At 38.8% G+C, this 12,367-nt stretch overlaps 1 protein-coding gene across 4 annotated transcripts in view; it reads right to left on the reverse strand.

Moving 5' to 3' along the window:
• Positions 1–1,245: 1,245 nt before the first annotated feature.
• The window catches only part of SLC10A7 (solute carrier family 10 member 7), a 154,308-nt gene continuing 143,186 nt past the window's right edge, over positions 1,246–12,367 (reverse strand). For all 4 annotated transcript variants that reach the window (XM_064510780.1, XM_064510779.1, XM_064510778.1 and 1 more), the window contains 2 exons: positions 8,867–9,012; positions 1,246–5,169 (listed from right to left, as the gene is read on the reverse strand). In XM_064510780.1, coding sequence (XP_064366850.1) covers positions 5,125–5,169; positions 8,867–9,012 — 191 coding nt within the window. In that variant the 3' untranslated portion in view covers positions 1,246–5,124. The remainder of the gene's footprint in view (positions 5,170–8,866; positions 9,013–12,367) is intronic.

Consider the following 12,367-nt stretch of genomic DNA (forward strand, 5'->3'; position numbering starts at 1 on the left):
GCCCAAAACTGCAGTCGGAGGTAGGTGGCAGACAGCAGAGTCTAATTCAACAGCAGCTATTGCTCATTTCGTTGTCACTCTATAGGTCACTGGCTGGCAGAGATCTCTGCGGAAATGCATCTAAAAATATTATGAAAATTTGGCCTCCACTGACGAGAAAATTAAGTGGTGACTCATGCTCTGATCAGCTCTAGACTCAATTACTGCAATCTGATGGACTGAGAAGCTGATATTCCATTGAGACGGCAATTTGCTTAGGGGAGCAGCTGAGAGGCCCCATCGGCACCAATTGCTTCCAACACATCTCTCTTGTCCTTTTAATCACTAACAAATTTAATTTCACTTCTCACTGAAGATCTCACTCTCCACCTTTCTGGCAAGAAAGCAATTTAGAGGCTGGTTTCATGACCTCTGCTAGAGCTGTAGATTCCAGCAGAAAGCAGTCATGGCTGTAGCAATGCCTTACACTTGTATTTCCTGGCATCACTTTTTCTAGTCCTGAAAATCTAAAGCCACTGGAGAGCACTTGTCTGTACTATTCAAGAAGCTTACTTACCATCCTGCAGGGTGTTCTCTGTTGTATGAGAATTTTAGAGGAATTGTACACATAAACTTAAGAGAATTTAACTGAGGGCATCCTCAAAAGAACTTATGGTCTAATGACCACAAGGGATCTGCGGTTCGGGCAAGAAAACCACAAAGAGGAGACAATACCACCTCTTCTGACACTGTTCCCATCTGATACTGTAGTTTTGATCTGGGAGATTGGAGGCCACCCGTGGAAGCAGGGACAAGAGAGATTAGGTTTGTTACATGCTGGAAAGGGCAAGCTATCAAATATAAAGTAAAATACTCATCATTTACTCTCTTCATACGCTACATTATCACAGCACATTTTTAGAACAGGACTTTTCAAACAGCTTCCCTAGGGAGACTATTCTACGGCTTAACAGCCCTTTCATTGGAGATGTGCAAGTATAACTAAGGGCAGAATTTAGTCTTGTGTCTATTTAATGTGTTTGCAAGGTTCTGCATTCATTTCTGGCACTTTATAAAAATAGTAATATAAATGTAATTAGATTATAACAAAATGGAGAAACTATGATTTAGCCTCTTAACACACTGTATTTCCTGAGTGCATCAACATCTAGTTAAATGCAAAACAGTCTCCAGTTTAAAAATACAATATTGCGATTGTCTGCTGTAGAGCTTCTGTATGAGATTATGATTCAATACAAAACACAATTCAGTGCTTGAAATTTCATTTTTAATGTCAGAATAACATCAGAAAAGTATCTCCATATGCAGACTTGCAAAAAATGTATACCAGGGACTTGGTCCTTACTAGTGATTTCTACATATACATCTGCTCGTATCTTATGCACGTATGCACTTACACATAAATATATGTGCTTGCAGACACACAATATTTCATCTTGCTTTCTAACCTCCTGCTGTCAAGATATTTCCATAGAAAACCACACACAAATAAAACCGAAGATGAAAATAACGACAAGGGAGCATGTTACAAAACAGGCTCCTCTTTCCCTGACTGCCGGAATAACATATGGGACTGTATTTTTGTAAAACCAAACTGCTGGATTACTCTCCTTTTGGTCTGTAAACAAGCCCAACTGTCCAGCTTCTGCTGGGACTGTGGCTTTTCTGTCATATAGCCTATTCAAACTAAGTAAAGGATAAAAAAAAAAAAAAAAAAAAAAAAAACCTCACACGCTATAGATCTTGATTTTCAATAAGTAAGAAGTTATTTATCTTGGACCTATTACTGTAGGGTTGTGCTTCTCAATTTAGAGCACAAAACGGGAGATGAAATGTTTGAGTAACTCTCACACAGAGGTGCTGAAAATCCCTGTGAACTCTGAAGTGCTGTTTCATTGTTTTTAACTTTTTTTTCCCCCACTGATATCATTAGATGGGATTATAGATATGTCGAAGCTAAGAAGTGTTGATCAAGAAAACGCTGGTGTTTGAACATGGACAAAGTTCTCATTTGCCATAGTTTTGTCTGATTATGATCAATATTAGATGTCTCTCAGTTAAATATAAAGCTAAGAAATTGGAAACATTTAGAACTGTTTTCATCCTCTACTTAAAAAATATTGGTATTCAATTAATTTTCATCTGATTATAATTTACAGTGTTCTCTGATTCTCACTTTTTTTCAAATGTACAACCAAGTATTTAAAGTCTTCTACATCCATATGAAAGAAACTGCAGAGAAAGAGGGCCTTCCTTCCCCAAATTTAGTTGATAAAGTATTTTTATACTGTTCATAGATTTTCTTTAAAAAGGACAAGCAAAAAAATTAAAAGGTTTATCCGCAAAAGAACAAAACTTCAGGTAATAGAAGTAAAAAGTTGACCTAAAGGATATGGAATTTTATCTTTTTTCTTACCAAAAAAATTAAATTCAAAACCATTTTGTTTAATAAAGACACATGCATAATAGGAAGGCATAAAACTAACAGCTTAACAGTCTTCAAACATAACAGAATTGATATGAATAATTAAGTTTCATTAAGTATTTAAAAAATGTATTTCAGTTTGCTTTATATTCCCTTCAGATCAACACCTCCAGCATTCATTAAGGTTTAAGAAAAATCTACGCAACATTTAGGCTGTCCCAAGAAATCAGCAATGACTCTGTAAAAGATCTAACAAAACTCTCTTAAAACAGTTTGAAATAGTCTTAAGCACAGAAAATATTTAACAAAGAAAAAAGGATGTTTTCCTTGGAATCTAAGCAAGTTGTTGGATGTACTGAAAATGGGAGATTCAGTACTCAGAGGTAGCTCAGTAAGAGTATTTGCAGTGTATTGACTATTTAGCATACATAAAACCACAGAAGTGGAAGAAGTGACTCTATGCTTGAACTTTTCCTGTATATTAAAACAAAAACAAAAACAAACAAAAAAAAAACCCAAAACCACTCTCCTTGGGCCTATCCCTTTGCCATTTAAAACCAACAGAAAGATTCACAGATTTCAGTGGGATTGGGATCAGGTACCTTACATACTCTGGTAGTTCAGGGCAGATTTATGGAAACAGCAGAGAAGGAAACTGTCCTGCATCTGGGCCCTCTGCTGCAATCAGGGTTTTCAAGCACAGAGGAATTTTGACCAATTTCTGGTTAGCCTACTTAAGAAAGGGGAACCTTTAATTTGGGCCAAGAACATACATGCTATTCTCTCCAATCACCTCTCAGGCTGGCCTGTTTGTGGATCCATGTATGCTCTCCAGGGACACACTGATCCATACTGCGAGGCCACTGCCCGCTGTCCTTTGCGCCACTGGCTGGTGGGGACAGAGCACAGCACTGGAGCGGGCTGGTGGCGGATGGTGCCTCTCAGCCCTCACACAGGCTCAGTGCGCCCAGTTTGATTCCCCTCCGTGGAAAGAAGAGAATGCAATACATTACCACATCACGTACCTTTGTTATGCAGTTTCGTTTCAACTGGTGATGATGATTTTGAACAAGGTGTCACTAGCAACCCCTGATAATTTCTCATACAGATGGCAACAGAGCTGCTTTGCACTGACCATCAGTTAAAGCACTGCTGATTGGTACCAAATTACTTCCTTGTTGTTAAATTAGGAATAACAGACTAGATAAACCTAACGTGATTTTTTCACTAAGGTAAAGGGATATGAGTTGCATGTGCCTATTCTCATAGAAAAGATATTTGGCTTGTGTAAATAGCTATAGCGTTATCAGCGCTATGATAATTTACATCTGCTAAAGATCTGTTCCTAGGTGTTTGCAGTTAATGTTGCAACTGAGTGCAATGTTAACCATGACACACAAGACACTTCTGCACTTAAATCAATCCCTGTTTGACCTATTTCTTTCATTCCTTTTAATGTTTTAATGCACAATTGCCAGCACAATTTTTGCAGATGGGTACACCTCAAGGGTCCAGACTAGTGCACTCTTCTGAAATCTTAATCTCTTCGATAAGATGCACGGCTGGCTGTGTGTTTAAACATATGCCTGTGTTTCTTTCTCTTTACTCTACTTGTACAAATAGTATTTCATATCCTTTTTTAAGAATATCATTACAAATAGCAACACTTGATTTTTAAAAAAGTACTGACTGATTATCAAATTAACTAAGATAGTGTTCTTGTTACTATAAGGATCCTTTTAACTGGCAAAAAAATAGTCAACTTTCTTGTCCGCACCAGCTGTTATTCATTACCAATGCGGCAGTACAGAAAACTTAGCTTGGTTTACTACAGTAAAGACTCTGTTTAAATATGAGCATCCTAAATTCTGTCACTGCAGATCTCTGTGCATTGCACTGGGGGAAGGAAAAGAAAAAAGAAAAACAAAAATTTGTGTTCTTCTGGGGTAAATTATAAAAGATGTCCTAGCTGCAAACACAAATACTTCACTCATAACCCAAGCACCAGACCATTTCTTTGAAGAAGCTTATGAGGCATTTAAGATATACAATGGCACAATATCATACAATGGAATTGAAAGAATTTTCTTGAAAAACCATTAACTTTGAAGGAATGTCTAGACAACTGTGTCAACAAATGCAAATAATTCATGCTTCTCAGCTTCTATCCAATGGATGGCCCCATGCTGAGAATACACAAACTCAGAAGAAAAAGGCATGTCATAGTCATATGACTACGGAGTGTAACAGAATCACAAACAAATTCAAGTCAATCTTCAAAAAAACCTTCAGAAAGCTCTTCCTCAGGGTAAGCCAGCAGTGCGATAGGCTTCTGGTCATTTTGGCTAGTTTAAAACAGAAACTTACAGCTGGTGCACCCTGGCTTCAAAGCAGGTGCAAAGGAAGAAACACAGCTGTTACTTATGACCATTCACTCTGTTAGAAAAATAAAAACTAAAGGATTCCAAAATACTGTACAACCTCTTGCAGTAATCATCGAAGTGGCTTCTGGAAACAACGTTTTTGCCAAAAAATGTATTTGTAAGGCACTTAAACAGGTATCTTTTTAATATATATATGTATATATAAAAATAAAATATGCACTGAAGCAACATTCACAGATACTCAGTTGTCTCAGTTGTCTGTGTGTATAGTATAGTACATATATACATTCACTGTGACATAGGCCACCTCCATCGTTATACCTTCACGGGTGCTTTGGGCTGCCTGGTTAACTTCAGTGCCTGTGAACAGTAAAGAAAACAGTCACTTTTTTGCACTCCTAAAAAAAGACCAGCAACACAAGACAAGCTTTTTATTTTAGTAGTGACAAAATGTTCCCTGTATGTCTGCAAGGCTGAGTGAAGTATCAGCATGCAGCTGACAGACCACTCTAGGTTTTGTACTGATCTGGGTTTTGTAATGATAATTGCTCCCTGGTAGCCAGCCCATCGCGACCTCCTCACATACAGATAGCCTTAACAAGGAAACATTAGGAACACAGCTAGAGGGCTGGTGGAAGAAGCTGAGATGAGTCTCAGATGTCTTTTAGAAAACAACTATTGGGACCCCCACTCACAAAAACCACCTGTGGCATAGATAGAACAGCATCTGACCCAGTTAGGGAAAGACTGTGAAGAAAACTTCTGCAAGTATCTTTGTGTTTTCTGGCCTCCTTCCACATGGCTCAAAGCTTGCTCAGAGTACAGTCACTTCTGCAGTGGTGTATGTTAAGCACCTGCAATGTTTATGCCTTCCTTTCGGAGAAAAGGTAACTGTAAGCCAAAGTCCACCAGGCCAGAGATAATCTTATGCCAGGTGACATCTGAAGTCCTTGTAGGTTTGAAATGGCTGTAGCTTGACTCCACTCTTACTGAACATTTTTACACAGAGGAGAGAAACCACATGCCTTCACTTTAATGGCAAGATCCAGCTCTGTGTTCTCCTCAGGTCTGGCCAATAAAGGTAGCTGAACTATTCAGTGTGTGACAGAGGTTCAGCTCAAATGATAGGTAGTCACTCCTCTAGTTTAGCAGGAAGAGGCCTCTCTAACTTAGGAGATATGTGTGACGGGCTTAAAAGGTGTTAGGTTCTCAGTTGCTCCTGTGTACTGATGTGGTCACTGTGCAGGATGCCTTCTTTTGGTGTGCTCTGGAAAAGGGCACAGGAAAAGCTCAGTGTTCTCTTGTGCCTCTTCCCTATGATACGAGAGCAGCACAGCCTGCACAGGATGAGATGGACCTGGAGATGGAGAGCAGCGCGTTTCATGCAGTGCACCCCACAAGTCCACAGAGGTACACACAAGTTTTCAATTAGCCTTTAATGCAGTATGAAGTATCATAGGGAAAGAATGGAAAGTAGGAAGTGTTTTCAATGAGCTGATCACCTGAGAGGTCACCTATTTCCCTAGGGTATTTCTGCAGCTACTATCAATAATCATGCTAAGTGATGAGCACCCTAATGAGCTGTATGTGAGGACAGCATTTTCTGTGAGCAGCCCTTGACCCTGCCAGGGGGAACTGGTCAGAGAGAGGGGAAGTTCCTGACATCTGTAACCTCTGTTTTCCTTGGCTTTTTTGGGGAGATGCCCTGACAGACTAACATTGCTCAGCGGGTGAGAGACTATCGTTTCTAGAGGACTGGCTGAACAAACAATTTTCAGTTTGAGAGATGAAGTCTGATGGGTCTTCTATTGTAGATACTACCCTTTAATATTGTACATTTAAAGCTTGTAAGCAATATTTGGAAAACACTCTAGCACAAATGTAAACCCTTAAAAAAATCCAAACCTTTAAAAATAAATAGGCTATATTCCTTTCAGAAACACCAGCATTCAGAAACACCAGCATTTAGCTATTGTTAAATCTAGCCATTTGAGATTAAACTTCTGGATATTAATCAGCAAGAGACTTAGGAGAGAGACATCATTCCACATCTTGTTTGGGGAAAATTTTTTACTTTGTAGTTTGGCAGATTCTGCTGCCATATTTACAAGCTAGAAATACCTTAGTGTAGATGAACCTCTAAATATTTAAATTCAATTTCATACAAGCAGATCACATGTACTATCATAATTAAGTAAGAATGTCACTGCAGTTGAGTACTGTGACTGGATAACCGCCTCCCCCTGCAAGAGAGATGCCAAAGTGAAGCCAAGGTGTTTATAGGAAACAAACATCAAGGGTGATGATGACATGTTTATTTTCAAAGCAGGAGACCATTATCCAGTCACAACATTCTATTATACTTATTGCAACTGTACCAAACCCAACCTCATTGGTTTTTTTTAAGAGTAATTAAAATAACATTTGTGAATAATACAGAAGACCTAGTGAAGAAACAGCTTCAACAGAACGATCCCCCAAAGTAGCTTTACGGTAGCATTACAGTCTGATTAGCACAGAAGGCTTATTTGATGCTTAATGAATAAGAAACTAGTGCTGGTGAACTTTAAATCTCTTTAGTACTGGTTGACTTTCCTTACGCCCTGTTCAAAGGCTTTGTTAATGTGCAGCAACTGACAGCAGCCCCAATAGGCCATCACAGCCCCTGAGGATCAGGGACGTCTGGACGAGCTCCAGCCACATTCCCTGTCTTGGCAGCAGGGAGCAGTGAGATGACAAACAGAAGCCAGCATTGCGGGGATCACTCTCTCACTAGTGGTGTCAACTTTAGGCTATCTTTCTGCAGGAATAGCACATAATTTCCCTTACACAACCTTTAATGAGGTCCGCTAATGTCTCTTGATAATTTCCTTTGGAAAAAGATTTTTAAAAAATTGTCACGACTTTCAGACCAATGGAGTCTCAGAAATAATATATGATTCTCCAAAATCCATGTTTGGATGTTGACATGGCTATATCTTAACAAGATCTAGATTTCTGGGCACAATTCCTGAAAATTGAAAGCCTTCTTGCTTTTTACAATCCAGGTAACCCAAAGTGGATTCCCATAAAATTACAAATTTGGGGAACTTAGCATTCAAGTTAGCAATGTGACTTCAGCAGAGTGAAGCTAGTAAAATGGTCTGTTGGTCTGGGCTGAAAATCGGAAACATAGAAGATTAAAAAAAATTGTCTCCACTGACAAGTGGAGAATGCAGAGTACTGGTGGAGCTGGGCTTCCTACAATACATGTCTTGACCTTCACCTAGAATTACTGTGTATGGGTCACAGACTACTTCAGCTGCCACAGCCTCTTAATCCTTATCATCTCAGAACATTAAAGACAGCACTAAAAACAGTGGTAAGGACTAGTTTTCTGCGAGGTGGTTACTCCTGTTCTGAGAACTGGACCAAAACCATTCCAATTATTTCATATAGGTCACAGAATGGCTGTCAGATGTGAATACCTGCAATCAGTACAGAGCTAAGTGGAATTTGAATCACTGATGTCAATTCAAAAAGCTCTAGGTTATAGGCTACAATCCTACCAGTCATCCCATGCTGTATTTTTGATGTGAAATGTGACACACCAGCCTCTCAGACTTCTTGCTACCATAAAGGGTAACCAAGTAAAAAAACATTTGAAAGATTTACTCCTTCTTCTATGCAATTCACAAAGGACCCTCACTTTACCTGGTTCCCCCAGCTCCCATGCCAGTGGACATCTCCCCAAGACAAGTCCAAAGCTCTGATCATTAGCGAAAGAATGAACCATTCTTATTGGGCATAATATGTAATTTGAATGTTTGCTACTATGAAAAGAGCTAGCTGTAGAGGTCTAACTTCTGGATTTTAATTTTTTCAAAGGCAAGGGGGATAAAGTCCAGGGTTTTTAATTTCATGCTGTGTGACTATCACAGTAACAAAGGAAGTAAAGAAACGGATACATCGCTACCATGGGAACTACAACAACGAACCTGAAGAGTTTTACACTTGTGTTCAGGTGTTTCTTCCTTGCAGCAGCCTTTCATTATATATCAGTAAGAGCAATTCTTACCTTTTGCCTAGAAACCATCCAAGATTTTATTGTTGGTACCAACAGACTGCCAAGAAGAATCTGAGCAGGATGATAGATGAGTAAGGGGACAGAAATTAAGGACAGGTGCTCGTATCCTGCAAACACTATCTTCAGCATTGGAATCCCTGCAGGCAGAAAAACAGGAGACAGACTCTCATCTCAGATTTTGTGCCAAGGATCACAGTGAAACATTTTATATTGCATTGAGATTTCACCAAAACACCCAAAAGAAAACAAAATGAAGACTCAGGAGTATTTTAAAACAAACAAACAAACAGAAGAACATAAACAAAAAATTCCACTGCAGAGAAAGTCATTCAGTGGCAGAAAGAAAGGAGTAGAGGAATGTCATAAAAGATCTTTTCTAACTATGTTGATAGCTGTCAAACTTCTGCTGAACACTTGATGTAAAATGCATTCTGCTACAGCACGAATGGTTTTTTGCTGAGCAAAGTCCTGTACTCTTTATTTACTACTTCCTCTTGCTGTGCTCTATTTCAACTTGGTCGTCACCCAACCTGCCCAATTCCTGCTTGTAACCTTTCTTCAGTGCTTTCACCACTGGAGGAGGGTTGTGTTTTGCTTGCATACTCCCCGCTAGTAGGTAAGTACTGAGACTGCCTCCTGTGCTCTGGCCGATTCACACAGGCAAGGTAGAGCGCCAAGTACTGTACAGGTGAGTGCTCACGCGTTAGGGAGCAAAACTCTCTGCTCTACCTGTATGTTGAAGAAGAGAGGGAAGAAGAGAGAAAAAAGGTCTAATGACCTGAGTGAAAATATGAAGTGGTCATGCCTATGGAGAATTAGGGAGCAGCTGGAGCATAGAAGTTGCTAGATGTTGGAAGACATGAGTGTTCAGAACTAGGGATAGGCTATTTTTCCTATGAGCTTGAATTTGGAATCAACAGCGCTAATTCTATTAGACTTTTCCATGCATAATCTTCCCACCTGTTGAAGTGATATGTAAGATGAAATTTGATTTTGTTCTGCTGTAATGAAACAGATTATGTTTCCCTCAAACACGTTATTGTTCAAAAGAATCTGTTTAAATCATGGAACTTTGCTACCATGCTCCACAAAGCATGTGTGCAGGCAAAACTTGCTAACAATCTCTGCCTCATCTGACCAGACGTTTGGATAATCACAAATGAGAGTGGCTGCTATGCTTCAGGAGAGGACATACCTTATTTTCTATCTGATTTAAACATCCTTCTAGGAATCTTCCACCAGCATCGACCTTGCAGTGAAGAGGACTAGAGAGAGTTTTCACAGAGCTCATCTGTGTGTTTCCTTTCTTAGCAATCGTAGAAAGCTGAGCTGCAGCACATGCCCTCTACTCCCCAAGCAGATGTTTTAGATCAACCAAAGCTGCCATGTTTACATAAACTTTTCTCTATGTCTTGGATATATTACTCTTCTCAATGTCTTTCCAGGTCTCCCTTAATAAAAGTTCCCTCCTCCCTAGTTGAGGAAATATAACTTATTTGTTGAATATTTTCTGCTCCACCAGTGCACCACCATCCCTGACACATATCTAAGCTTGCTGAATTCTTCATGGGGTTTCCACAGCACAATTTTTTCTAATTAATTTAATTAGCTTCATCACATTAAATCACTAACAATCTAGTCCCCATTATAATAGCCTTTACTTATGTGGATATTTCCAGGGAAAGACCAAATCAAATAAAGGTTTGCAGGCTTAACTTCAGTATTATTAAATAATTACCTTCAAAAAACATCATGGACGTATCACCAAAACAATAAGGCTGCTTATTATTAACAGTAATTTCTGGGGCTTGGGAATAGATAGTATTTGGATAGAAATTACATGGGCATTTGCATTACATTAAAGAGTGTAATTTACTTCAAATGCCCATCATACTGTTTTTGTAAATAGATAATGGTTTTAGTCCTTGTTTCTCAGTCTGAACTTCAGCCTTGTGGAACTGTTTTTGTTCGCTCACTACACAAAAATAATCTAGATTCTTAACTTATGAACATGCTATATTTACATTCATAAGACAATACCTGGTATTTCGATAGCGCAGTTTCATCCATAGATCCAAAAACTCTTTAGTAAACTGAACAGGACTCGTACAGAGAATCAGAGAACACTAAAATGATTAGCCTAAGATCATATCGAAAACTAATGGCAAAGACATGAACAGAATGGACTGAAAGTGACTGAGACAATCTTTAAATTACTATACATGTTCTGGACTGAAAGAAAATATGAAAAATTCTAGCCTAAAAGGTAAATTCTCTAGAGGAAAGCTATTTCGGTAAACTATGAAAAGAAAATTAAAGTTGTCAAATATAAATACAAAATACTATAATTACTGTGTAGAAAGTGGTTCTTAATTCACAGTTTGTTTAAATACATGTCACAACAATAGGTTCTTATGAGTCACTAATGTGCAGTTAAAGTTCCTATTATTTACTAGGAAAAACTAACTGGTGAACCAAAATTACTGAGCTCCCAGCAGGCCCACTGTAATGAAGAGAAGTGGGGTGGGCCTGTGATCGGGAGTATATTCTCATTTTCCTTCTCCTATTTGCATCCTCACACAGCCCCTTTCCCCGTAAGAAGTTAGCACACCTGAAGAAAAGCCAGCAAGAGCAAAGCTGCTTCTCTTTCCTCCATGAACTACACCAATGGCAAGGAGGAGCAAGAGGATTGCTCCTAAGGTCTGGTGTAAGAAAGCCCTGTTTGCTCTCCATTGCTCCAGGGTATCACAGTTTGGCTCCAAGGCTGCGGTTTACCAGCCCTGAGTTAAGGCCACTGTTTCCCTAGTAACTACTCAACTGAAAGCTATTTATCCTCCCTACAGCTTTGCACCCCTACAACATCCCACATCCCCTGTTTCCCCTTTGCTGCTTTCACATTTGGTCGTCACCTTTCTAAAAGGCCCATGAAAATATTATGCTGCACTTCACTACATTTAGTTAACAGTAAAATAATAATAATAAAAAATCTTAAAAAGATTTGAAGGTATTTTTAAGAGAATTTAAATATAGGACTCTTTTCATCTAGCTATCACTGCAGTAATATAAATGAAGCAAATTAATTTTAATGCTCCAAGGTACTGATTCTGTGTCACTGTGGCTGACAGGATCCAACTAGACTTTATGAGATGGCATTTGACTTTATGGAAGTGAGCACTATGCACGCATTTACAATTTTACAGGGACTTTAAGCTGTCATGCTGAAAAATGTTTATAAAACATTAATCAAAAATGCCTCTTTAATACAATGCATTGTCTGAAAGATGTTAGAAGGCACATATTGTAAATGGATTCTTTTTCTGACTAAAGTAATTTCTACCAAAAGCTTTTCCCCACTGCTATACAAGTACACAGTGTGGAGAGATAAAGAGCACTTTCTCAGCACATTACTACCTGATCCAAACACTTGGGAAATCACTAATGTACAGCATGCCATATTTCCATGTCACACATGACACATTTGTCTAAAATTAC

Source organism: Dromaius novaehollandiae, chromosome 4, assembly GCF_036370855.1.
Source record: "Dromaius novaehollandiae isolate bDroNov1 chromosome 4, bDroNov1.hap1, whole genome shotgun sequence".
Taxonomy (NCBI): Eukaryota; Metazoa; Chordata; class Aves; order Casuariiformes; family Dromaiidae; genus Dromaius; species Dromaius novaehollandiae.